Raw genomic sequence first — 25,183 nt, 5'->3', positions numbered from 1 at the left:
CACTGAGCCACCAGGGAAACTCAAGTCCTTACCCAACCCCCATTCAAACAGTCAAGTCCTCTAAAACTTATATTAAAAATATAGTACTCCTAAGTCCATCCATTTATCCCAATTCACTGTCATAGCCTTAATTCATGTTTCCATCATCTTTTGCCTCTTAGGAAAGATGTATTGAAGTAAAAACTATCTCCGCCTACACCTTCGGCCCATTTTCCAAATATTCCAAAGCTCTAATATAATGTTACTTCAGTACATGAGAATCTATCAGTGGATTACTAAATCTCCAGAATAAAGGTCAATCACCTAAATTTGACAATAAGAACTTTCTAATGACCTAACATTAGTTTTATTCCTATTACCCTCCAGATGCCCCTCTCCCAAGGTACACACACAGGCACAGAGAAATACATCTACCTGTGTAAAAAGTCAGTCACCAAAAGCCAATTCAACAGTTATTTGACTAGTCAAATAACCAGTTCATTAAAAGCAAATCCACCAAAAATCTCACCAATCAGTACACATCAATTAATTCTGAAACACATTCAAAGCTGAAAGGTACAACAAACTCATTTTTATCTGCAAAAAGGAAAAGGGTGAAGATTCCCTTCAAGTAGGTCTTATTTATTCTTCATGAAATTATGAGACCTTATCCTGCCTCATACATGATGAAAAAAGCTAAGGTCAGCTGACACAGACCCAATTTAAAGTATATAAGAATTTTTCAAAAAACATCATCCACTTAATACTAGTTTTAAGGTAACTGGTTTTCAGGAAATTTTTCTAATACTAACTCACACTTCTCTTAGCAATTTATATCCAGCCCTATTAAGTATGTGCAGTTCCCAAGTGTACTATGTATTTTCGAATCCCTAAAGCCTTTAAAACATGCTATTCCATGGCCCTGAAATATTTTCCCACCACTACACCACCTTCCCTCCTTTCCAGAATAACACCTATTCATTAATTTAAAAATGTTCCCACAATTCTTGGAAATGAGTGGTTGTTCTATGGATAAAAGTCAGAACAACCATACTTTTATATAACCATGGTTAACAGGTATCTAGAACAAATTTAAAATCTTGTAAATCACTGTATGTCAACAGATCTCAATGAACTTTACTTCTGAGAACCAACCAATCAGCAGCCCCTTCCTTCTAAAAGTCAGCCAACAACAGACATGTTCTGGGAAATTTACAGTTGGCGTGAACTCACTTATCACCTCTAGAAGCCCATCAGACCAGGTCCAAGTTTTCTCCAAAATCCTGTATTAACATCTGCTTTGCCTAATTAAGTAAGCAACAAATACAGTTCGATGCTTTATTTCAGATACTGAACAGTGCTTTTAAACGTCAACATTTCTGGAGCTTCCATGGAGATTACCTTGAGGACTCTCAATTGGCATCATTCCATGGGGTTCTCAAAGAAAAGTGTCTACTGGGGCCACAAGTCCCAAGCTTTGATAATCCTTCAGATTCGCTACCACTCAAGTCTAAGATCTAAGATTCATCTTGCTTTATTTAGCTCTCATTGCTAGATTTTATTATCCTTGGGTTTATTATGAAATAGGTCTTTGTACAAAGAAGCCTCATTTTGGAGGAGCACCACTGAGTCATTAGTTATTTACGTGCCTATTCTTTTGTGCTAATTTTGCTTTTGTCATTATTTGTACAGACTCTGAACTCCTGTTTTTTTGGGGTTAGCTTGCATCTACTGAATGAATACATAAAAGAATGCTCAGAAGAAGGCATAGTCCAAGAAGCCTCTAATCTAGTCAATTCGATCCAGTCCAGCCCTGAGATGAGTGGCTATCAGCAATAAACTCATTTAAAGGAAACTGGTCATATTGCCTTGGGTCTTCCACAAAAAAATCATGACTACACTCCCTGACTTGTCAATTCTTGAAAAAAAGGGAATCAATGATTATTCTGTCACCAATCACACAGCCCCTCCCTCACTTCAGCTTAGTCAGAACCTGAAACACCATTCATAAGCACACACTTTTATCCAAAAGTACAGTGATTTGTTTTATGTTTATCAGGAGTTTGTCTAGGATGCAGCCTCCGCTTGATAGAAATACTTCTGAGATTAAATTATATTAAAATCCTAATTCTTCAAAAAACTGCCATTATGGGGAAATTTTGATATGACAAACATAGTTACAACAGGCTCTAAAGAATTAGAAGACAAATGAACAAACAGCTTCTCTGTGAACTCAAAGCACTATCTCCAAGATAATCTAACTCTGACATTCTTTAGCTTACTTCCACTTAAATCTTCAAAAACTCATTCTTCCTTACACTCATTTTACTCATCTTTATTTTCATTAAGCAGTTAAACTTACTTCTGTTCCTTCTACCTCTTTCCCTCACTTCTTACATGTGTTTATCTTTGGTTTGAGAAGGGTAACAATCACTGAAAAAGGCACATCTCAGAAGAGGAACAATTACAAGACATAATATCCCCTTTAAATTGCAGGAGCAGAAACAAATCTATAGCAAGTAAATTTAAATACTAAAGATTCAAGCTGAGGATATAAAAAAGGAGTATTCTAAACCTTCAGTTCAGTTCATTTCAGTCACTCAGTAGTGCCTGACTCTTTGCGATCCCATGGACTGCAGCACACCAGGCCTCCCTGTCCATCACCAACTCCCGGAGTTCACTCAAACTCATGTCCATCAAGTCAGTGATGCCATCCAACCATCTCGCACTCTGTCGTCCCCTTCTCCTCCTGCCTTCAATGTTTCCCAGGATCAGTGTCTTTTCTAATGAGTCAGTTCTTCACATCAAGTGGCCAAAATACTGAAGTTTCAGCTTCAGCATCAGTTCTTCCAATGAACATACAGGACTGTTTTCCTTAAGATTGACTGTTTGGATCTCCTTGCAGCCCAAGGGACTCTCAAGAGTCTTCTCCAACACCACAGTTCAAAAGCATCAATTCTTCAGTGCTCAGCCTTCTCTATAGTCCAACTCTCACATCCATACATGACCACTGGAAAAACCATAGCCTTGACTAGACGGACCTTTGTTGGCAAAGTAATGTCTCTGCTTTTGAATATGCTATCTAGGTTGGTCATAATTTTTCTTCCAAGGAGTGAGCATCTTTTAATTTCATGGCTGTAGTCACCATCTGCAGTGATCTTGGAGACCCCCAAAATAAAATCTGCCACTGTTACCACTGTTTTCCCATCTATTTGCCATGAAGTGATGGGACCAGATGCCATGATCTTAGTTTTCTGAATGTTGAGCTTTAAGCCAACTTTTTCACTCTCCTCTTTCACTTTCATCAAGAGGCTCTTTAGTTCTTCTTCACTTTCTGCCATAAGGGTGGTGTCATCTGCATATCTGAGGTTATTGATATTTCTCCTAGCAATCTTCATTCCAGCTTATACTTCTTCCAGCTCAGCATGTCTCATGATGTATTCTGCCTAAGTTAAATAAGCAGGGTGACAATATACAGCCTTGATGTACTCCTTTTCCTATTTGGAACCAGTCTGTTGTTCCATGTCCAGTTCTAACTGTTGCTTCCTGACATGCATACAGATTTCTCAGGAGGCAGGTCAGGTGGTCTGGTATTCCCCTGTCTTTCAGAATTTTCCAGAGTTTATTGTAATCCACACAGTCAAAGGCTTTGGCATAGTCAATAAAGCAGAAATTCTAAACCTTACGAAAGATATATTTGCTGTAAAATTCAGGATTTTATTTCATACTTATTCTCCTGCAGGAGAGTATTTCCTGTAGGAAATATGTACCAGCCAGTTCACTTAACTATTAATCTCTAAGATTGGGGTGGCAGGGTGCGGGGGGCAGGTGGAGAGGAGGAGTGGAGTGGTGGTGGTATGAAAACAGTAAGGTAGGAAAAACCAAGGAAAAATTTGAATAACCTACCTGTCAACATTTTTTTTAGCAACCTGAAGAGGCCAAGGAAAATGGGAAATGTACTACATAAGGCCATCTCAGAAGCCATTCTCTTAAGGGTAAACTGGACAAAAGATTCCAATTGTTAAAAGATTAAATATCTGTGCTGACAGCCAAAATGCTTTCCAACTAGTTCATAAAAACAAAGTTCTTAACTTCCTCAGATATGGCTTTAAAAACACTGGCAACATATACTTGAATGATCTGTCGCCCAGTGCTATCTATTGAATCTTCCCCTATGGCTCAGCCGTAGAGAATCCACCTGCAATGCAGGAGACACAGGAGACACACGTTCAATCCCTGGTGGGGACGATCCCCTGCAGGAGGGTATAGCAACCCACTCCAGTATTCTTGCCAGGAGAAGCCCATGGACAGAGGAGCCTGGCGGGCTACAGTCCATAGAGACGCAAAAAGTCAGAAACTAGTGAAGTGACTGAGCATGCACGCACATTACCCATTGAAAATGTCACACCTTTCACAGAACAAACTGCACAGAGTAGCTACTAACATATATTAGTTTTAAATGTAATTAAGATATCAAAAATTTAGTCTCTTAGTTTCCCTAATCCCATTAAGTTTTCAGTGGATATATATCTTTCACTGTTGTACAAAATATTATCAGATAGCACCTATAAGAAGCTAGAGGACATGCTTTAGCAGATACTCATATCACGCTGCTGTGACTGAAGTTCTTTCACAAGGATCTCTTATAAAACAAAAGACAAATCCACGAGTGATTCAGAGTTCCCACTACTACTACTGCTTAGTCTCTTAAGCTGTGTCCAACTCTTTGCAACCCCATGGACTGTAGTCCACCAGGATCCTCCATCCATGGTATTTCCCAGACAAGAATACTGGGACGAGTTGCCATTTCCTTCTCCAGGGGATCTTCCCAACCCAGGGATCTAACCTGTGTCTCCTGCATTGGCAGGTGGATTCCTTACCACTGAGACACCTGGGAAACGTGTGTGTGTGTGTGTGTGTTCATGTATGCACATGTATGTACACCCATAAGTACAACCATTTAAAAAAAATCTTTTAGTATTTTGGTAAATTTAGGAAAACTTTAAGAGAAAATAAGATTTAGGATGAAACCTCATGCAAGATGCAAGTTTGGTTCATTATGTATATGAGGTAAAATATCTGAACAAGTTGGTAGAATACTGAAGCTGATAATATTTGTGGGCTAAGAACTGACTATACTAATTCAGTTTTCAAATAAGGAACATATTTTAAGAGTCAACCTAAAAGAAACATTTGAAATACTTCCACCAGGGCCTTTCTGACAGCAAGAGTGAGATATCTGTATGCCAAATCATGCAAGGAAAAAATCATTCCTGTTTTTTCTTCTTTCTCTATTCTAGCAAGATCACTTTATGCTCACATGGCAGCAACAAATTTCCATTAAAAATGGGAATGAGAGAGAAATATAGAAAGACTTTCAGTTTCTCTAAGGATTTTTAAATACCTATTACCTCTACAAATAAATTCCCATCCTAATAGTCAATATCTCCATCTTCTCCTTTCTGAATCCCAATTCTTTTAATTCTCAAACAGAAAACAATTATTGTTCTCCTTTCTTCAAATTATGTCCTAGTACAGTATTCTTAAAATGCACAATTCTAGGAATCTTTCTCTTCACTTCTCTTCTCAAGATTTTACTTAAGTACATAAACTGTATTTATTATCTGAAAGTCAAATCAGTATAACCGTAATTTCACAATTTTCATATTTGTCCATTATTCACTAGACTTGCTGAATTCATTCCTTTCAGTGCTCTAACACGTTGTTCTACCAATAGCATTAAAAGCTGAAAATTTTACTAATGTATTTTACAGTATTAGTTTGTATTTAGTATAACTTGAATCAATATGTGTGAATACAAATGCACTTACCATTCTGAGTTTTTAAATGCAACTTTCAGTCAAAAGCATGGGTAAATTTTGTAGAATGAAATTGAACGGAGGTGGGGGGGAAACGCTACAAACACCTGATCTGAATTAAACTATATGATAATACTTAATGGCTTATCCCAAAGTATCTTGCTGCAGCTCAATTTATTAATACTATGAAGTTATAGACTTCCTAACTGTTATCTTGACTGCATTTTAAGTCTCTACTTTTATCCTTTTATGTTTCACAGAACGGTAGTTTAAAAGTCACATAAAAGGGGGATTACTTCATTATCCAACATTAATTATCACTCAACTTTGCACATTCAAGTTATTACATCATATATCTTCTTGCGATTTTATTTCTCAAGATAAGAACAAAAACATAGACTTACCAGAGATTTATATTTCTTTTCGAGAAGTCTTAGTACTGTAGTTCTGCTATAATATGCATGCTAAAATTCGGAGGAAAATGACATTTAATATTCAGACTATACCATTCAAAATGGTATTTTTCCTACATCATTTCTTTCTAATAACATAAATTACAGAATAACTTAGTTTAAATTATTGTAATCAAAGCAAAACAGGTTTTTCTAAGTACAATGATTTATAAGCATAGCAATCACAAGAATGCAAATCATAATAAAAACTGGAGCATTTACTAATAGACCAGTATCCCTGATTTATCCAGGGATAGATTCTATCCTTTAGTTGTGTCCAGTTACCATACTAAGTTATTCTAAAACCAAAAAATATGCCTGACTGCCAGTTTATGACAGAGCCTACAGGGAAGATTAAGAAATGAGGGCAAGGAGGGGTGAGGGGAGAACTCGCAACTCTCACAACAAGGAGGGAACTGTAATGTTTACATACACATAAGTATGCCAAGGTTGAAATGCTCTCAAGGGACAGTATCTTAATCATTCCCTGCCAACCATATTTTAAAACCACTTCAAAGTGCCAAAAGAAACTCTCCTTAGAACTAAGCAAAAATGAGATTAAAATGTTTTTTATGCATTGTACAAAAGGGAAATTTTACATAAATATTACTTAGGTTCAATATCATTAGCCTTTAATGTAGTTTTTCATTTTACTTTAAAAAATAATATTCTGTAAAAGCTATCAGAACTTCTGGGGAATAGAATGTAATCAAATAAGGTTTGCATTAATTGAGAGATAATCAAAACCCTTTGTTTTTGGGGGGCTTCTCTTGTGGTTCAGTTGGTAAAGAATCCACCTGCAATGAAGAAGACCTGGGTTCAGCCCCTGGGTTGGGAAGATCCCCTGGAGAAGGGAAAGGCTACCCACTCCAGTATTCCTGCCTGGAGAATTCCATGGACTGTATAGTCCATGGGGTCGCAAAGAGTTGTACACGACTGAGTGACTTTCACTCTCACTTTCTGTGTTTTAACCCTTATAGCTTAAAATGTTTTTAAAAAATCATTAATTCATTTTTCAGGTTTAGTAAGAGAAATATGCTGCCTTACAATTAAACTATTGACCATGTTCTGAAAAGAAAGCTCATAGTACATCCCTTAGATCACAGTTCACATACCACAACCCTCAGGTCAAAGTTAGCTGCCTCCTGATATTTGGTGAACAATGTTTTATCTATAGGTGCTTCTGGGCTATGGCAGAGAACAGATTAGTTGCATCAGAGACAGGACAGTCTACAAAGTCAGAAATATTTACTGCCTGGCTCTTAAAGTATGACAACTTCTGCCTTAGAGGAATGAAGAATGTGATAAATTTTAGTAATACTAGAACACAATGGGAGCTATTTAGTAATTTTCTGTTGGTTGGATTTCCTATGATGTCTCATTTTCTTTAGAATTAAGTGCTGACATTAAAAATGTTAAGTGAAAAAGTTAATTATAAGCACTTAATGGCAACCCACTCTGGTACTCTTGCCTTGAAAATCCCATGGACGGAGGAGCCTGGTAGGCTGCAGTCCATGGAGTCGTTCGGACACGACTGAGCGACTTCACTTTCACTTTTTACTGTCATGCATTGGAGAAGGAAATGGCAACCCACTCCAGTGTTCTTGCCTGGAGAATCCCAGGGACGGGGGAGCCTGGTAGGCTGCGGTCCATGGGGTTGCACAGAGTCGGACACGACTGAAGCAGCTTGGCAGCAGCAGAAGCGGAATATGATGTGTTAAAATTAATCTGTTTAGGTCTTTTTTAAAGCATACAACTACATAAAATAAAATCTCAATAGTTGTTATGCCCATGTATAGAATTACAGATATTTAATTTTATTTCTGCTTTTACATGTTTTGCATATGTTCTATAACAGTGGTATAATTTGATAATCAAAAAAAGAAAAAAGTCAAATATCAGATTGAGGAACAAAGTTTCAGTTTCAGTTCAGTGGCTCAGTCATGTCCAACTCTTTGTGACCCCATGTACTGCAGCACATCAGGCTTCCCTGCCCATCACCAACTCCTGGAGTTTACTCAAACTCCTGTCCATTGAGTCAGTGATGCCATCCAACAATCTCAACCTTTGCCGTTCCAGTCTCCTCCTGCCCCCAATCCCTCCCAGCATCAGGGTCTTTTCCAATGAGTCAATTCTTTGCATCAGGTAGCCAAAGTATTAAAGTTTCAGCTTCAGCATCAGTCCTTCCAATGAATATTCAGGACTGATTTCCTTTAGGATGGACGTCTTGGATCCGCTTGCAGTTCAAGGGACTCTCAAGAGTCTTCTTCAACACCACAGTTCAAAAGCATCAATTCTACAGTGCTCATCTTTCTTTACTTCCAACTCTCACATCCATATGTGACTACTGGAAAAACCACAGCTTTCACTAGATGGACTTTTGTTGGCAAAGTAATATCTCTGCTTTTTAATATGTTATCTAGGTTGGTCATAACTTTTCTTCCAAGGAGCAAGCATCTTTTAATTTCACGGCTGCAGTCACAATCTGCAGTGATTTTGGAGGCTAAAAAAATACTCCGTCACTGTTTTCACTGTTTCCCCATCTATTTGCCATGAGGAACAAAGAGTTCAAGCTAAATTAAGTTGAGCAAGCATTTACCAAACATATACTATACAGAGCTCAGGTAAATGTTAAGTACCAAACAAATGCTTTGGTTAACTGGGCATTATCATACTGTTGATATGATAATGCAAACCATTCAATGTCACAGTAATCCAAGTCTATGCCCCGAACAGTAATGCTGAAGAAGCTTAAATTGAAGGGGTCTATGAAGACCTACAAAACCTTCTAGAACTAACACTCAAAAATGAGGTCCTTTTCATTATAGGGAACTGGAATGCAAAAGTGGTAAGCTAAGAGATACCTAGAGTGACAGGCAAATTTGCCCTTGGAATACAGAATGAAGCAGGACAAAGGCTAATAGAGTTTTCCCAAGAGAACACACTGGTCACAGCAAACGCCTTCTTCCAACAACACAGGAGAAGACTCTACACATGGACAGCATCAGATGGCCAACAATGATGTCAGATTAATTATACTCTTTGCAGCCAAACATGGAGAAGCTCTATACAGTCAGCAAAAATAAGACTGGGAGCTGACTATGGCTCAGATAATGAACGCCTTATTGCCAAACTCAGACTTAAACTGAAGAAAGTAGGGAAACCCACTAGACCATTCAGGTATGACTTAAATCAAATCCCTTAAGATAATATAATGGAAGTGACAACGATATTCAGGGCATTAGATATGATAGAGTAGCTGAAGAACTATGGACGGAGGTTCGTGACACTGTACAGGAAGCAATGATCAAGACCAAGTAACTGAGAAAAGAAAAGAGGCGAAAGGGAAAGGAGAAAGGAAACATAGGTCCATCTGAATGCAGAGTTCCAAAGGATAGCAAGGAGAGATAAAAAAGCCTTCCTCAGTGATCAATGAAAAGAAATAGAGGAAAACAATAGAATGGGATAGACTAGAGAACTCTTCAAGAAAATCAGAGATACCAAGGGAACATTTCATGCTAAGATGGACACAATTAAGGACAGAAATGGTATGGACCTAATAGAAGCAAAAGATACTAAGAAGAGGTGGCAACAATACACAGAAGAACTATACAAAAAAGATCTTCATGACTCAGGTAATCATGATGGTGTGATCACTCACCTAGAGCCATACATCCTGGAATGCGAAGTCAAGTAGGCCTTAGGAAGTATCACTACAAAGCTAGTGGAAGTTATGGAATTCCAGTTGAGCTCTTTCAAATCCTAAAAGATGGTGCTGTTAAGTGCTACACTCAGTATGCCAGCAAATTTGGAAAACTCAACAGTGGCCACAGGACTGGAAAAGGTCAGTTTTCATTCCAATTCCAAGGAAAGGTAATGCCAAAGAATTTTCAAACTACCACACAATTGCACTCATCTCACACGTAGCGAAGTAATGCTCAAAATTCTCCAAGCCAGGCTTCAACAGTACGTGAACCATGAACTTCAGATGTTCAAGTTGGATTTAGAAAAGGCAGAGGAAGCAGAGATCAAATTGCCAATATCCGTTGGATCATCAAAAAAGCAAGAGAGTTCTAGAAAAACATCTACTTCTGCTTTATTGATTATGCCAAAGCCTTTGACTATGTACATCACCACAAATTGTGAAAATTTCTTAAAGAGATGTGGATGCCAGACTACCTGACCTGCCTCCTGAGAAATCTGTAGGCAGGTCAAGAAGTAACAGTTAGAACTGTACATGGAACAACAGACTGGTTCCAAATCTGGAAAGGAGTACGTCAAGGCTGTGTGTTGTCACCCTGCTTACTTAACTTCTATGCAGAGTACATCATGAGAAACGCTGGGCTGGAAGCACAAGCTGGAATCAAGATTGCCAGGAGAAATATCAGTAACCTCACATATGCAGATGACACCACCTTTATGGCAGAAAGTGAAGAAGAATTAAAGAGCCTCTTGATGAAAGTGAAAGAGGAGAGTGAAAAAGTTGGTTTAAAACTCAACATTCAGAAAACTAAGATCATGGCATCTGGTCCTATCACTTCATGGCAAATAAATGGGGAAACAGTGGAAATAGTGTCAGACTTTATTTTGGGGGGCTCCAAAATCACTGCAGATGGTGATTGCAGCCATGAAATTAAAAGACGCTTACTCCTTGGAAGAAAAGCTATGACCAATCTAGACAGCATATTAAAAAGCAGAGACACTACTTTGCTGACAAAAATCTGTCTAGTCAAAGCTATGGTTTTTCTAGTAGTCATGTATGGTTTGAGAGTTGGACTATAAAGAAAGCTGAGTGCTGAAGAATTGATGCTTTTGAACCATGCTGTTAGAGAAGACACTTGAGAGTCACTTGGGCTGGAAGGAGATCCAACCAGTCAATCCTAAAGGAAATCAGTCCAAATATTCATTGGAAGGACTGATGCTGAAGCTGAAATTCTAATTCTTTGGCCACCTGATGCCAAGCACTGATGATGTATTTGAAAAGACCCTGATTCTGGAAAACATTGAAGGTGGGAGAAGGGGCTAACAGAGAATGAGATGGTTGGATGTCATCACCGACTCAATGGACATGAGTTTGAGTAAACCATGGGAGTTGGTGATGGACAGGAAAGCCTGGAGTGCTGAAGTCCATGGGGTCGCAAAGAGTCGGACACGACTGAGTGAATGAACTGAACTGATACAGTTGAGATAAAAATAAAATTAAAAAAAAAAGGAAAGCATCAGCTAGATAACATCTAAATCATGCCAAGTAGTAATGAAGCGTGTTGCTGCTTTGCATGGTTTGCATGGCAAGATATGGTCCCATTCCCATCCTTCCCACTGCAACAAAGACATGTTGAGAGGGACAAAGACATAGGAACACAATCCAATATAACTATGACTACTGTCAGACACAGGCTACTCTTACTCAACAGCAGAAGAGGGAGGTAACAGTGTTTAACAATCTTTTAATATTAGTACAGTTCTAAGGCAGTGGTCAGTTCCACAGGAAGTCACCAGCATTCAGGCATTAAACACATTTTCTAAACTGCAGATTCAGGAAGTGGCAAATGAAGAGACGTTTCCAGACATCTATAAGCCAGAGAAAAGTGAAACTGAACCCTTCTGGTTTACCAGATCTTCTTTAAAAATTCATAGCTGTAGAACTAAGATATAAGACTTCTCTGGCAGTCCAACAGTTAACTCTGCTCTTCCAATGCAGGGGGCACAGGTTTCATTCCTGGTCGGGGAACTAAGATCTCATACGTGGAGTGGCAAGGCCAAAAGATTTTAAAAATTTTAAAATAAAATAAAATAAGACATGATTTGGAATAGGTCATTCAGTTTAGTAGATTCAAATGAATTACCATTAAAATCCTATTCTGAATCTGTCACCTACTAGGTAAAGAACACAGAGCAAGTTACTTTTCTATGCCTCAGGTGCTGCATCTGTAAAACAGGTTAATAATACTGTCTATGTCATAAACTGTTATAAGAATTAAATGAGTTAACACATGTAAACGTGATTAGAATTCTTGATACTGTAAACAAACAGCAGCTATTCTTTAAAGCAATACAGCAATGCAAAGAAAGGTAGAAAAACATTCCGTTATTTCCTTACCATCCACTTTTTGAACCACACAGCTTTGGTATCCACCAATGCAAGAAAATATATTGGATCCAAAATTTTTTGTGAGACAAGATGGCTTTGATCATGTTTAACTGATAACAAAGACAAAGTACTCTCCACAATTTCTTCCATATACCTAATAGTTTGGGAAAGAAATGATTTTTAGAAAAAAAATATATAATAGTGACTTATTTATTTTTTATTTATGGAATGATAAAGTAATGGGTAATATTTAGAAACATCATTTTTTAATATTTCAGTAAATGGCAGAGATGAGATTCACCCCCAATTTCCTCTGCTCTAAAAACTTATGTTCTACTTCAGCACTGGCTGTTCAAATTTAACTTTCCTTTTTAGACCATAGTTACCCTTACAGCCTCATTAAAAATCTTAGAATTAAAAAGGGAAAAGTTTAAAGAACACTGAAGAAACTTCACCAAAGTATCAAAGACTCAAAGACCAGTAATGAAAGAACCTGAGGCTGCAGCACCCTCTTTTTACCTTGTTGTGATAATTTTGTTGCTGTTGCTGTTTAGTCACTAAGTTGTGCCTGACTCTTTTTGCAACCCCATGGACTGTAGCCTATCAGGTTCCTCTCTTCATGGGATTAACCAGGCAAGAATACCAAAGGGGGTTACATTTACTTCTCCAGGGGATCTTTCAGACCCATGGATCAAACCCACAATCTCCTGCATTGGCAGGTGGATTTTTTACAGCTGAGCCACTTAGGAAACACATTGTGATAATTAAACTGTATTATATATACTGGTATAGAGCCATTCACATAGCTAAGTACAAAACATGAAAAGCTAAAAACAAACCACATAAAATCAGTTGACTATCTACTTTTTGAAATTTATGTGGCCAGTAAGATTCCTAATCTTATTACTGGTATAAATTATGGGGCTTACTTTTCTGGGTGTCGAATCCAAAAAGATGGAGCCTCTTTCTGATATTCATTTAGAAGACGAATCTATAAAACAGTGTATAACCATTCTCAAAAGGTTAGAATTCTTAAATACAGAATTACATCAAGAGAAATAAAAGCATATTACAGAAAGTAAATACCTTTTTAAGTAAATGGGTCACATTAGGATTACTTATGTCTATGCCAGTTGAAAGAGTAGGAATATTATTTTCTCTAGAAAGAAAGTATAACTCCAAATATTTAGCTAAAAAGGAAAAGTAAAAATAAGATTATTATGCCATTAGGTTATAGTGCTTTCTAAAAAGTTATTTCCTATCCATTTTTCTTAAGCACAAATTTTCAAAAGTTTTGAAAATGATATAATCAACATACCTAAGCTTGTATAAATTTCCTTGGTCATATGTAATGGTGAAAGTGTAAACGTCTGTGCATAGAATTTTAAAATCCGGTCCTATGGAAATGAAACAAAATTTGTATACAAGATTATTTCATCATCTATTTTCGTAAGAATCATTTTTTCACATAGCGAAAACCTTAAATACATGACCATTCAAAAACTTCAATAGAAATGTAACTAAAATGGCACATTCTTGTGTTGGTTGGCAAAAAGTAAAGTCAACCAAAACTAAGAGTCAATCTAATGTAGCAGAACATTGTAAAATTTGGTAATAGTGGGGATACAGACAGGAGGAGGCAGAGTGAGGTTCCCTAAAGGAAACAATATAATTTGTTATAATCTGACACAATGTAAAGGTGTCAGACAAGGAAACAGTAGGAGTACTAAATGTGAAAAACAAAAAACCCACTCCTTTCCAAATCCATTATCTGCTTTTGTTTTAATTGCTTACATGGGAAGTTTAGACTTTTAGGACTTCAATAATTTTACCTACTCCCAAGAAAAATATTATATTGTAAAATTTTACATTATTAAAACATAAAGTAGGAACTATCACAATGTAAAAAAATTAAATGAGATAATAGAAGTAGTCAGTACGTGACACTAACAGGTACTTAGAAATGACAGCTTATCATTTTAATTATACCAACTTTGATGGAATTAATCTTAATAGTGAAATTCAATTTCTCATTAAAAAAATAAAATTCCCTCAAATACTCTACTTTGAGGAAAAAACTAATAACCTTGCCTATATCAAATATTCAGTTCAGTTCAGTTCAGTTCAGTCACTCAATCGTGTCTGACTTTTTGCGACCCCATGAATTGCAGCACGCCAGGCCTCCCTGTCCATCACCATCTCCCGGAATTCACCCAAACTCACGTCCATGGAGTCCGTGATGCCATCCAGCCATCTCATCCTCTGTCGTCCCCTTCTCCTCCTGCCCCCAATCCCTCCCAGCATCAGAGTCTTTACCAATGAGTCAACTCTTCGCATGAGGTGGCCAAAGTACTGCAGTTTCAGCTTCAGCACCATTCCTTCCAAAGAACACCCAGGGCTGATCTACTATAGAATGGACTGGTTGGATTTCCTGGCAGTCCAACGGACTCTCAAGAGTCTTCTCCAACACCACAGTATCAAATATTAGATTAATACATTTAAGAAAATGGTTACCCAAGAAGATGTACATGGCTCAGATGGTAAAGAATCTGCCCACAATGCGGGAGACCTGGGTTCAGTCCCTGGGTTGGGAAGACACCCTGGAGAAAGGAATGGCAACTCATCCCAATATTCTTGCCCGAAGAATTCCATGGGCAGAGGAGCCTGGTGGTATATAGTCCATGGGGTCGCAAAGAGTCACATACAGTTGAATGACTAACACACGCACACACAAATGACTAAAAATATATTGCAATAACCCAAGAGATTCTTACTGAACATAGGGTATTAATTAATTTGGGAAGCATGTTTTCACAGTTGCAGCAATTGGTAAGCATTAATATTTGTCACACTTTCAAACACTACATACGTCACTCAGTTACATGTAAGCATCCTTCGGAGTAGAAAATGAAGAAACAGAATTGAACTCAAGAATTTGGATAAAGCATACGTTCTAGACAAAAAGAACATCATGCCTTGTTTCCTATTCAAATGATTGGTTCTGTTTGTCATCTCTCCTCAGGTGACTGCTTCTTCCAATTTTATTGCCTTAAGTACTAACACAAACTCTTGCTGCATATAATAGCCAAACAAAACCACTTAAATTGACCGGGCATGATCTTTACAATGTTTATAAAAAGAATAAAGAAAACCTATTAGAGCATTATTCTATCTTTAGAAGGGAAACTTAATTGTATTTCCAGTTAGAATGCGTTGAAGTGAAAAGGTAGCCGTGAGATCTTCCCTCTTGAATCCTTCAGAATTTTTGAGAAGTCTGCATCACCCTCTGGTGTTAGTATTGTTGAACTGCATCCAGGATTGAGTAAACACCATTTTCCCTCTTACAAAAATATGAACAAATCACTTGTTTCCAAATCCCTTCTGTTTACCAGTACAATTATACTTTCATTGATGAAAGAGTATTTTTAAGTGGTAAAAAGGTATTGAGATTTATTTTTATGAACTGTTTACTGTCTCATCTTCTAGAATATAAGTACTATGCAGGCAAAGGCTTCTGTCTTGCTCAGTGTGTTCCCAGCATATGATCTAGAATGACGTGTACTATAGGTAAATTTATCTTTTACTAATACCTTAAAAAATTCTATATTAAAAAACCTTATATATTTTTAAGGACAATTTTTTCCTTCACTGATATATCATTTATGAAGAAAAAGGCACTTAAAAAACTTAAGTTTGTAGTTAAATGTGATGCTGGAATACAGTCAGGATTTTTTTTTAATCCCATGTAATTACTGCATTTTTTAATGTAACCTTGCTTTTCATCACATAGTGTTTCTGAGAAGCTGTACGTGAATCATTTTTTACATAACTACCTCTACTACTTTGCAACCTTAATTTTTGCAATTATCTATATTTTCTGTATAATTCATCTCTATTATCTTCTAATGTCTTATCTTTACAGTTTTCTAACTTCTCTTTCTAGGCAGTTGGTAGTAGTGGTTTAGTTGCTAAGTCATGTCCGACTCTTGCAATCATGAACTGTAGCCTGCCAGGCTCCTCTGTCCATCGGATTCTCCAGGCAAGAATACTAGAGTGGGCTGTCATTTCCATTTCCAGGGGATCTTTGAGACATAGGAGCCAAACCTGGGTCACTTGCATTGCAGGCAGATTCTTTACCAACTGAGTTAGGAGGGAAGCCATGCTAAGCACTTAAGCAATCTCTAACACTTAAATCTAACACTTAAATACATAAGGAAAATGCTTATTTAAATCTTTCAGAGTAAATTTTAATCATTCCAAGTTCAAGTTTTCACATATGAATTCTTTCAAAAACACACTCTTTCTTTTAAAATATTTTTCTTAATTGAAAAACTATGACACAGATACTTGGATGTCCCTTTAGAAGATAAAAACAAAATGTATACGCTAATAAAGTCTGTCTCGGCAATGAAGTATGATACTAACCAGACCCTGAATCTAATCATGATGTCGTAAGCTAATCCCCTTAAAAAAAAAAAAAAGTTGACAATTCAAAAGCTGGAGGTGAATTTCCATAAATATTTGAGCTACTATTAAAGAAAATTATATTCCATTTGCTTCTAGAATGGTAGGGAAAAAAAAAAAACAGAAAATGTTTATACTTCTGTAAGCATTTCCTTACACTAAATACAGGATCAGGATCTGAAAGATACACTGTCAGCTTCTCACAGAGAGTGGTCCAATTTTCACAGTTCAGGACATCAGATGGAGGAGCTGAACACAATGTTTGCAAGGCTTCATATCTCACCTATAATTTTTTAAAAGAATTTTTATTAATAATCAGCCACCAAAATAACAGCAATTCTCAAAATATTTAACAAACATTGAAAGGTGGATAATTGCTTTAAAGAGCCAATTGAGAATCAGATGCCCCTTCATGAAACAATTCTTGATAACTGATTTTTTTAGACTGCTTAGCAGAAAAACAAAATAGGTTATTTTATGAAATGCAAAAACTAAAAAACATTAAAAGTTCATTAGGGTTTTTCCACAAGATGTTGCAGAAAAACAAATTGTTTTGCCCATGCAATATACTGGGAGATTCTGGGTCACATGTCTGAGGGGAACAGGAGAAGGAATGGTGGTCAAATCTGAAAAGCCAGAACAAAGTGTCCCAGCGTCTCCTCCCATAGACTTTCCTCACTAGAACCATCCCCCACACGTGGTCTGGCAGATGGGTCCCCCCAGGGTAAAGCAACTGGAGATTCATTCTCTATTGATGGAAACTCCAAGACAAGAATAGACGGCAATTAAGGGAGGAGGCTGGACCCTGCAGAGAACACATATTTCTCATTCCTGCAGTCAGGAGACCTCCCAGACCACACGTGTGCAGAAAAGGCCCCTTGGAAACCAAACTGGAGCCAAGTCAAGGGATGTTCTACCCAGAAGCCTTTTCAGTAGGATCCATCTTGGCTAAGAGATGCACGCGTACACAAGAATCCTGAGATATACCAAATATGGACTGCAAACCAGGCAAATCATAATGATTGGTCAAAGGAAACCTGAAAAAAATGCTCCATATGAGTGATTCAAACTGCCATGTGGGCACAGCTCAGGGAGTCTCCCTCTGAGTCTGCCAAAATGTCTATCCATATGTACTGTACTCTTTTTCCTAATAAATACTTCACTTGCTTCACTACTTTCTGTCTTTGTGGAAATTCTTTTCTGCAAAGTGCAAGGGCCAGGGCCCTTGTCACTGACCACTGGTCTAGTGGCTAGGATCTGGTGCTCTCACTACCACGACCCAGCCCAATCTCTGGTTGGGAACCAAGCCCCGCGCTAAGTCATTGCAGGCCAAGGCCACCCAATTTCAGTCCTACAGTTTGAGGACTCGAATTCTAAAACACTTGGAGTGGTAAGGCATTCCCACTCCAAGACATATGAACAATTCTCACAAAACAATTGATTTTAACTTGCTTTTGCTTCTACATCATATTTTCTGACCTAGTAACCACTGCAGGAGGGGGGGAAGTCATTCAGCAGTGTGATGCAAAATTGAATTTCTGAATTTTCATATAAATCTTTTTGAGAAGAAATCCAATCAGAATTCTCAAAATCCAATCAGAATTCAGTTAGGACAGTATGACCCAAGAGACAGCAGTGGCAAAAAGCTCTATTCCAATCAGAAGTGGAATAAAACTTCTCTGCCTCTCACTCTCCAACTAGTTGGAGTTCCTCAAAATTTGGTTGTTTTCTGGCTGACTGAAGCCTAGTGAGAGGGGAAAAAAAAAAAAAAGAGTCAAAAAGCTAAGACCTTAGGACACCAGGCACTCCAAATCATGATGTCAAGTTTTAGATGAAAGATACAATACACATATGTTTTTAAATGTCTATATGTTCATATGAAAGACTTCTAAATACAATTTTATTTGGATAAGGATAAGCAGGACTAGAAAGAAAATTTTAAAACATAAGTAAATTTCTCCTTTTCAGTTAATTTTTAGGACAAAACTCCATTAACAATTTACTACTTGTTCAGAACAAAAGTTTCTGATCATGTACAGATTTCCAAACAATCCACTTAAAAACAATAATACTGTTTATCATATAAAGTCAGGTCCCATTGCTGATCTGTTGAAACATTTACTAAAAATCTGAAAATAAATTGGAATGTGAAATGCTGAGAGAAAAAAAAAGATCAGTGAGAGTAAATCATAGCTATTCATTTGGTTTAAAATAAAAAGTTGAAGAAAAACAACATATTTCAAAATTGAGACCAAATGGTAAGATGTACGAGATGTCAGGTACTTCAGAAACCCTATAATTTTCTATGTCAAGAGAAACAGACACTGTCAAATGAAAGAAAACTTCATAAAAATTAATTTATATAGTTATTACAATATAAAGAAATATATTAAGTAAAGCTGCTTTTAAAAAATCTTTTCAAATAAATGAGTATATGTGTCAAAGTTGCTCATACTTTCCAAAGTAGAAAGAGCATTAAATGAAGTTTTTTTCCTTCAAAGAAATCACTAAATTATCACATACCAAGCAACAGTGAAGGAACAGTTTGGGGGGGAACTGCTCATAACTTCATCTCCTTGAAAACTGAAACTAGAAATAAAAATTTCCTCTTATAAACTGTGACAATTGTCTAAAGAGAACATCTCTTATTCTGTGACTCTTCATTTCAAGACTAGAAGGCCTAGCAGGGAAGTGAGCCTAGAACTGTCATGATATTAAAGGATTATCTTGAAGAGAAATAATCCAGCTGCTATTTATTATAATACATATACATAATACATATAATATATAATAAGTTTATCTGAGTGAACTTGACACTTGTCCTTTAAACTTACCTCTTTAGGTTGCCCAGGATCCAACTGGTCTAAAATCAATTGTAGTTTTCCTTGACAAAATTTGTAACTCTGTAACACAATTAACAGGACATTCATTCCTTCACTCATTTAGTAGACTTTTAGAGGTATTATTATAAATGATTTTAATATAATTCCAAGCACAAAATGCATTCTGAACAAGAGAAGGGAATGAACTAGTTTCGTTTGGCAGCAAACTTAGATTTTTTGTATCCCAAGGCATTTAAGTGAGAACTTAATGTTCTACTAGGACAGTGTACCTTCCTATATATGAAGGTTATCATTTGCTGAGTAATTGAAACATGCAGAACATTGTAAGACTCAAAAGACATAAAAAAGTAAAAAGTATTTTACACCCAGAAATCTGAGATCTATGAAACAAAGACACAACAACATAAACAAATAAGGTACTAAAGGTACCCAAACCATAACTATAATGCGGACTGAACTTTTTTGTTCCTTTTCTTTTCTGTACTTTTTTGTAACTTTTCTTTATGCCTTCTCTTAAGCAAAGAATTCCTGAAATAAAAACTTCCATCTAGAAAAAAGCTTATAGTAGACCATAAGCTGTTTTGGAAAAGGAAAGACTCTTTTTTCTTTTCAAAGCAATTTAAATAATACCTAAAATAACCACTTAAAAATAAAAGCTGCCATCATTATGGAGTAGCCTCATTAATATGCTTACTAACCTATATAAGATACTGGGTTCCCAGGTAGCACAGTGGCAAAGAATCCACCTGCCAATGCAAGAGATGCAAGAGACTCAGGTTCGATCCCTGGGTCAGAAAGATTCCCTGAAGTAGGAAATGGCAATCCACTGGGGAAATCCCAAAGACAGAGGGGCCTGGTGGGCTACAGTCCATGGGGTGGCAACAAGCCGGACAAAATTGAGCGTGCATGCATCACTATACAAGATTCCTTTGTCATCTTAAACACAGTATAAATTATTCCTAAAATATTACATAAGCAATGAAATAACTTATTACACTAGAAATCAGAATAAGTCTAAAAGTGTGGAAAGTGGGAATACCTACCTTAGTTTTCTGTATTTAACATTTCCTCTAGTGTTGTTGTGTATCAGTGGATGGCCAAATTTCCATTGCAACTAACTGCAATAACTGACTTAACTATAGCATGCAGGTAATGTGTTCCATTGAATACAGATTTCTTAGAAGCATTTAGAACAGCTGAAAGAGTTATATTAAAAATGCCTGCCCCTCTGCCCCACCAAAAAAGGGCAGCCCGGTGGTTAAGACTCCATGCTTGCAATGCAGGGACCAAGGGTTCAATCCCTGGTCCAAAAACTAAGATCCCACATGCCATACAGCACAGTCAAAAAATAAATAAATAGATAAATTCCTGAGGGAGCAGGATCTGCTAACTTCATTGCTGCTGCTACTGCTGCTGCTAAGTCACTTCAGTCATGTCCGACTCTGTGAGACCCCAGAGACAGCAGCCCACCAGGCTCCTCCGTCCCTGGGATTCTCCAGGCAAGAACACTGGAGTGGGTTGCCATTTCCTTCTCCAATGCATGAAAGTGAAAAGTGAAAGTGAAGTCACTCAGTCGTTTCTGACTCTTAGCGACCCCGTGGTCTGAAGCCTACCAGGCTCTTCCATCCAAGGGATTTTCCAGGCAAGAGTACTGGAGTGGGGTGCCATTGCTTTCTCTGAACTTCACTGCTAAAGCAACACAAAATAGATCTGTTGGTGATATCAATATAGGTAGATAACTCCAAAAGGAAAAATATCTTTCCTTGGATGTTTCAAACTTTGGATCATTTTGATATTCTAAAACCCTGGCAGATAATTTATGGTTCCTGCTACTACCAGGTCACATTGTTGATTAAATTGTTACTTTGCTAAAATTAAAAAAAAAACCATATTCACATGTATGAAATTGTAATCCAAGCAAACAATTTCTGAGCAAACTCTACAGAGAAAAGGGCAAGAAGTAGAACAGGCTGATAATCTAAGAGGAATTTGGTCCTACTGCATGATCATACAGATACTAATTAAAGGTCTTTAAATGCCAAAGTAAGATTTGTATACATTTCTGTCAAACAAGGTATATCTAAAGATAGTGAACACAAGATGCATTCTGTAATTTTTGTTGTTTTACAGAGATGTACTCACTTTATTCAACACAAACTGAAGATTACTTACATTAGTCAATAACTGTACTAAAGTTCAAAATTCACACCACCCTCAAAATTAATTACTCTAGAAACCTCTTTTTAAGTCTTTGGTTTGTAAACTGTATAAACCACTGAAATACAACTAGTGAAAGAAAGACACCGTTCTGTTGTTGAAACAAATGGCTATGGGAAATAAAATATATAAATATTAAACCTAGTTCATTGGAAGGACTGATGATGAAGCTGAAACTCCAATACTTTGGCCACCTCATGCGAAGAGTTGACTCATTGGAAAAGACCCTGATGCTGGGAGGGATTGGGGGCAGGAGAAGGGGACGACAGAGCATCGATGAGATGGCTGGATGGCATCATGGACTCAATGGACATGAGTTTGGGTGAACTCCAGGAGTTGGTGATGGACAGGAGGCCTGGCGTGCTGCAGTTCATGGGGTCGCAAAGAGTCGGACATGACCGAGTGACTGGACTGAACTGAACTGAAACCTAGTTATTTCTCAGGCTTTAATATGTCTAACTGCACAATGAGTTCTTTCCTATTCTCACAAAAGGAAAAGAAAAAAAAAAAAAAAACCAACCAGAAATGAGAACAATAACAGCAAACACTTACATAAGAGCTTAATATGAGGCAAGTTTAATGTGTGCAGGATGCTTTATGTACATTAAACCTGCAAAGCAATCTTATAAGGTAAATGTTATTACTGTCTCTTCTATAACAGTTAAGAAAATTGAGACACAGACGGCAGAGCCAAAGTATGACTTGTTTTCAAGATTCAGAAGGAATTAGCTTCATGTAAAAGAGCTTTTCAAAATTGTAGTGCATCTAAAACTTCTTAAAACTATGCACCCACTCTTCATTAAGTCTTAAATATAGAACAAAGCTATTAATTCAAAACAAAAACAAGTTTTTTAAATATTTTCAAATGATAAAGTTCTTAATTTCCTAGATACTTAAGTTATGTGAAAAGTGCTACCATTGAGAAATAGAAACAAAAACCTATTAATATTTAACAGTATAAAGGAACACATATTCATGAAGGTATTAGCACTGTTAACTAAAGAAATTAGCTTTCCTGGTATCAAATTGTCTCAAGACATTACTATAAAACAAGCAAGCAAGCAAGCTCACACCTGCACCTAACCAATTCTCCTCCCAATCCACCTGTCTCCAGCTTAACTCTAGGCAGATGCACTATTGATACTACTGTGTTCTTTTTTTCTAGTCTCAAATGCCTTTCCTTTTCTACATTTTTAGGATTTTAGGTTTTTATCTTTTTCTGTTTATAAGGCAAATAGTAATAATAAAAGTCTGATCAACTGAGGATAGCTAGAGAAGGAGGAACTTCTGAACAACAGTCTGGGCTGCGGTTATCCTGTTGCTGTAGCCAATGCTACTGAACAAGAGAATCCTGTGATTCTTCAGCAGTACTATGACAACCTAAAAAGCAGAATTCCTCACCAAAAAGAACACTGTAAAACTCCAAAGATTTTAAGTGAGGCCAAAAATGGGGTTGAACTAAAGATACTCTAAGATTTGAGAAGTTAGGGAAAAACACAAATTAGAGTGATCAGTGCATAGCACAAGGGCTTCCCCAGTAGCTCAGCTGTAAAGAACCTGCCTGCCAATGCAGGAGACATAAGAGATGCGGGTTCAACCCTTAGGTCAGGAAGATTCCCTGCAAGATCCTGGGAATGGCAACCCACTCCAGTGTTTTTGCCTGGAGAATCCCATGGACAACTGTTAGTTGTTCCCAGGGACCCATTTTTTTCCCTTCTATAGGCACATATTTTTATTTATATTTTGATTGTGCTGGGTCTTCACTCCTACAAGTCGGCTTACTCTAGTTTCAGAGAGGTGCAGTGGCTTCTCTTGCTGCAGAGCACGGACCCTAGAAGGAGTGAGCTTCAGCAGCCGCAGCACAAGAGTTTAGCTGCATGTAGAATCTTCCTGGACCAGTGACTGAACCTGTGTCCCCTGCATTGGCAGGCGGATTCTTAACTACTGGACCACCAGGGAAGTTCTCAAGGCCAATTTACAATTCTAGAGTTCAGAATACATCCACAGAGCTGTGTTCCTTCGTCTTCTGGGGAGAATCTATTTCCTTACCTTTTCTAGCTTCTAGGGACTGCCTGCATCCTGGGATCACGGGCCACCTTCCCTCTTCAAAGCCAACAACCACTCTGACATCTTCAGCCTGCCCAGCACTTTCTCTGCCTCTGACCTTCCTGAGTCTCTCACATGGATGCCTGTGATTACATTTGGCTCACCTGAATAATCCAGAATAATCTCCCATCTTAATTTAATCATATTTACAAGTCCCTTGGGCTATGTAAGGTAACACGTTACAAATTCTGGGGATTAAGACATGGATGTTTTTGAAAGGGCTGTTATTCTGCCTGCCACAGGGACCAAAGGATGGGCTTCAAGGAGAGAGAGCCATGAGAGCAAAGAAATACCTTACATAGGTTCACGTTACAAAAGAACAGCAGGGACTGTTAGACTAAACTCACCCTCTCCATACAAAGTGTACATCTATCTTTTCAGCATTATTTTGCAGACTTTTCCATGCTTAATCACAGTATCAAATCCTTTGAGAATTCTCTGCTCACAACTATAGTAAAAATCAGCCAACTTTATTCTTCAATATGCTCAAATGTACACCAATAGTCTCCAAGGAAGTCATGTCCAAAGTTTTTTTAATAATGGATCAATATACAATCAGGATTCAATATTTAAAATAACAAGGAAATAAAGCCTACTCTATTTATAAAATACAAGTGTTCTACTAATATCAAAACAGCAGCATCAAAATTGTTGACTAAATATTATTCACAGAACAATTCAGTTTTTTAAAGCCCAGTGCAAGTAACATCAATTTTGAAGGCATCAATAATAACATCAATATTTAATGGAATGAATGATTGATATATCTTCAGAGACTCTTTCAATTCTGAGCATATTAATTCAGCCTCTCTTTGGTTAGTTAAAGCAAAAGAATCTTTTTTTACTAAACGAAAGCATATCCAAACATCTCAGCCACACTAACAGATCTTTCAGGACAGTTCTGGCATTTATGTGATTTTTTTCCCAAAGGTCCAGGGATCCCATGCCTTGTTGCTGGTGGGCCTAGTTCAAATTCAATTCAATTAGTCCCTTCTGAAACAAAGTCATATTCATAAGGCAGGCACTGTAACATGCAGATATATTCTGTGAACATTCCAAAGGAAGCCATATAAACTTAAAGCAAGATCCTTCTCAAGAATCAAAACAAAAAACAAAAATATCTTCTGAACGTATGATTCCATTTCTACCAAAGCTTTGAATTTCTTCAAAAATCTATGATTCTATGATGGGAAATAACTTGGCATTTGAGAT

The 25,183-nt window shown here is 37.3% G+C and overlaps 1 protein-coding gene across 2 annotated transcripts in view; it reads right to left on the bottom strand.

Moving 5' to 3' along the window:
* The window catches only part of TBC1D32 (TBC1 domain family member 32), a 193,378-nt gene that overhangs the window by 152,274 nt on the left and 15,921 nt on the right, over positions 1-25,183 (bottom strand). For both annotated transcript variants that reach the window (XM_018053005.1, XM_018053006.1), the window contains 7 exons: positions 19,640-19,708; positions 16,963-17,088; positions 13,660-13,738; positions 13,428-13,531; positions 13,271-13,332; positions 12,351-12,495; positions 6,203-6,262 (listed from right to left, as the gene is read on the bottom strand). In XM_018053005.1, the coding sequence (XP_017908494.1) occupies positions 6,203-6,262; positions 12,351-12,495; positions 13,271-13,332; positions 13,428-13,531; positions 13,660-13,738; positions 16,963-17,088; positions 19,640-19,708 (645 nt within the window). The remainder of the gene's footprint in view (positions 1-6,202; positions 6,263-12,350; positions 12,496-13,270; positions 13,333-13,427; positions 13,532-13,659; positions 13,739-16,962; positions 17,089-19,639; positions 19,709-25,183) is intronic.

The sequence above is a fragment of the Capra hircus genome, chromosome 9 (genome assembly GCF_001704415.2).
Source record: "Capra hircus breed San Clemente chromosome 9, ASM170441v1, whole genome shotgun sequence".
NCBI classification, from domain to species: Eukaryota; Metazoa; Chordata; class Mammalia; order Artiodactyla; family Bovidae; genus Capra; species Capra hircus.
Note: the sequence above shows the minus strand (reverse complement) of the source record. Positions and strands in the feature narration are given on the sequence as shown.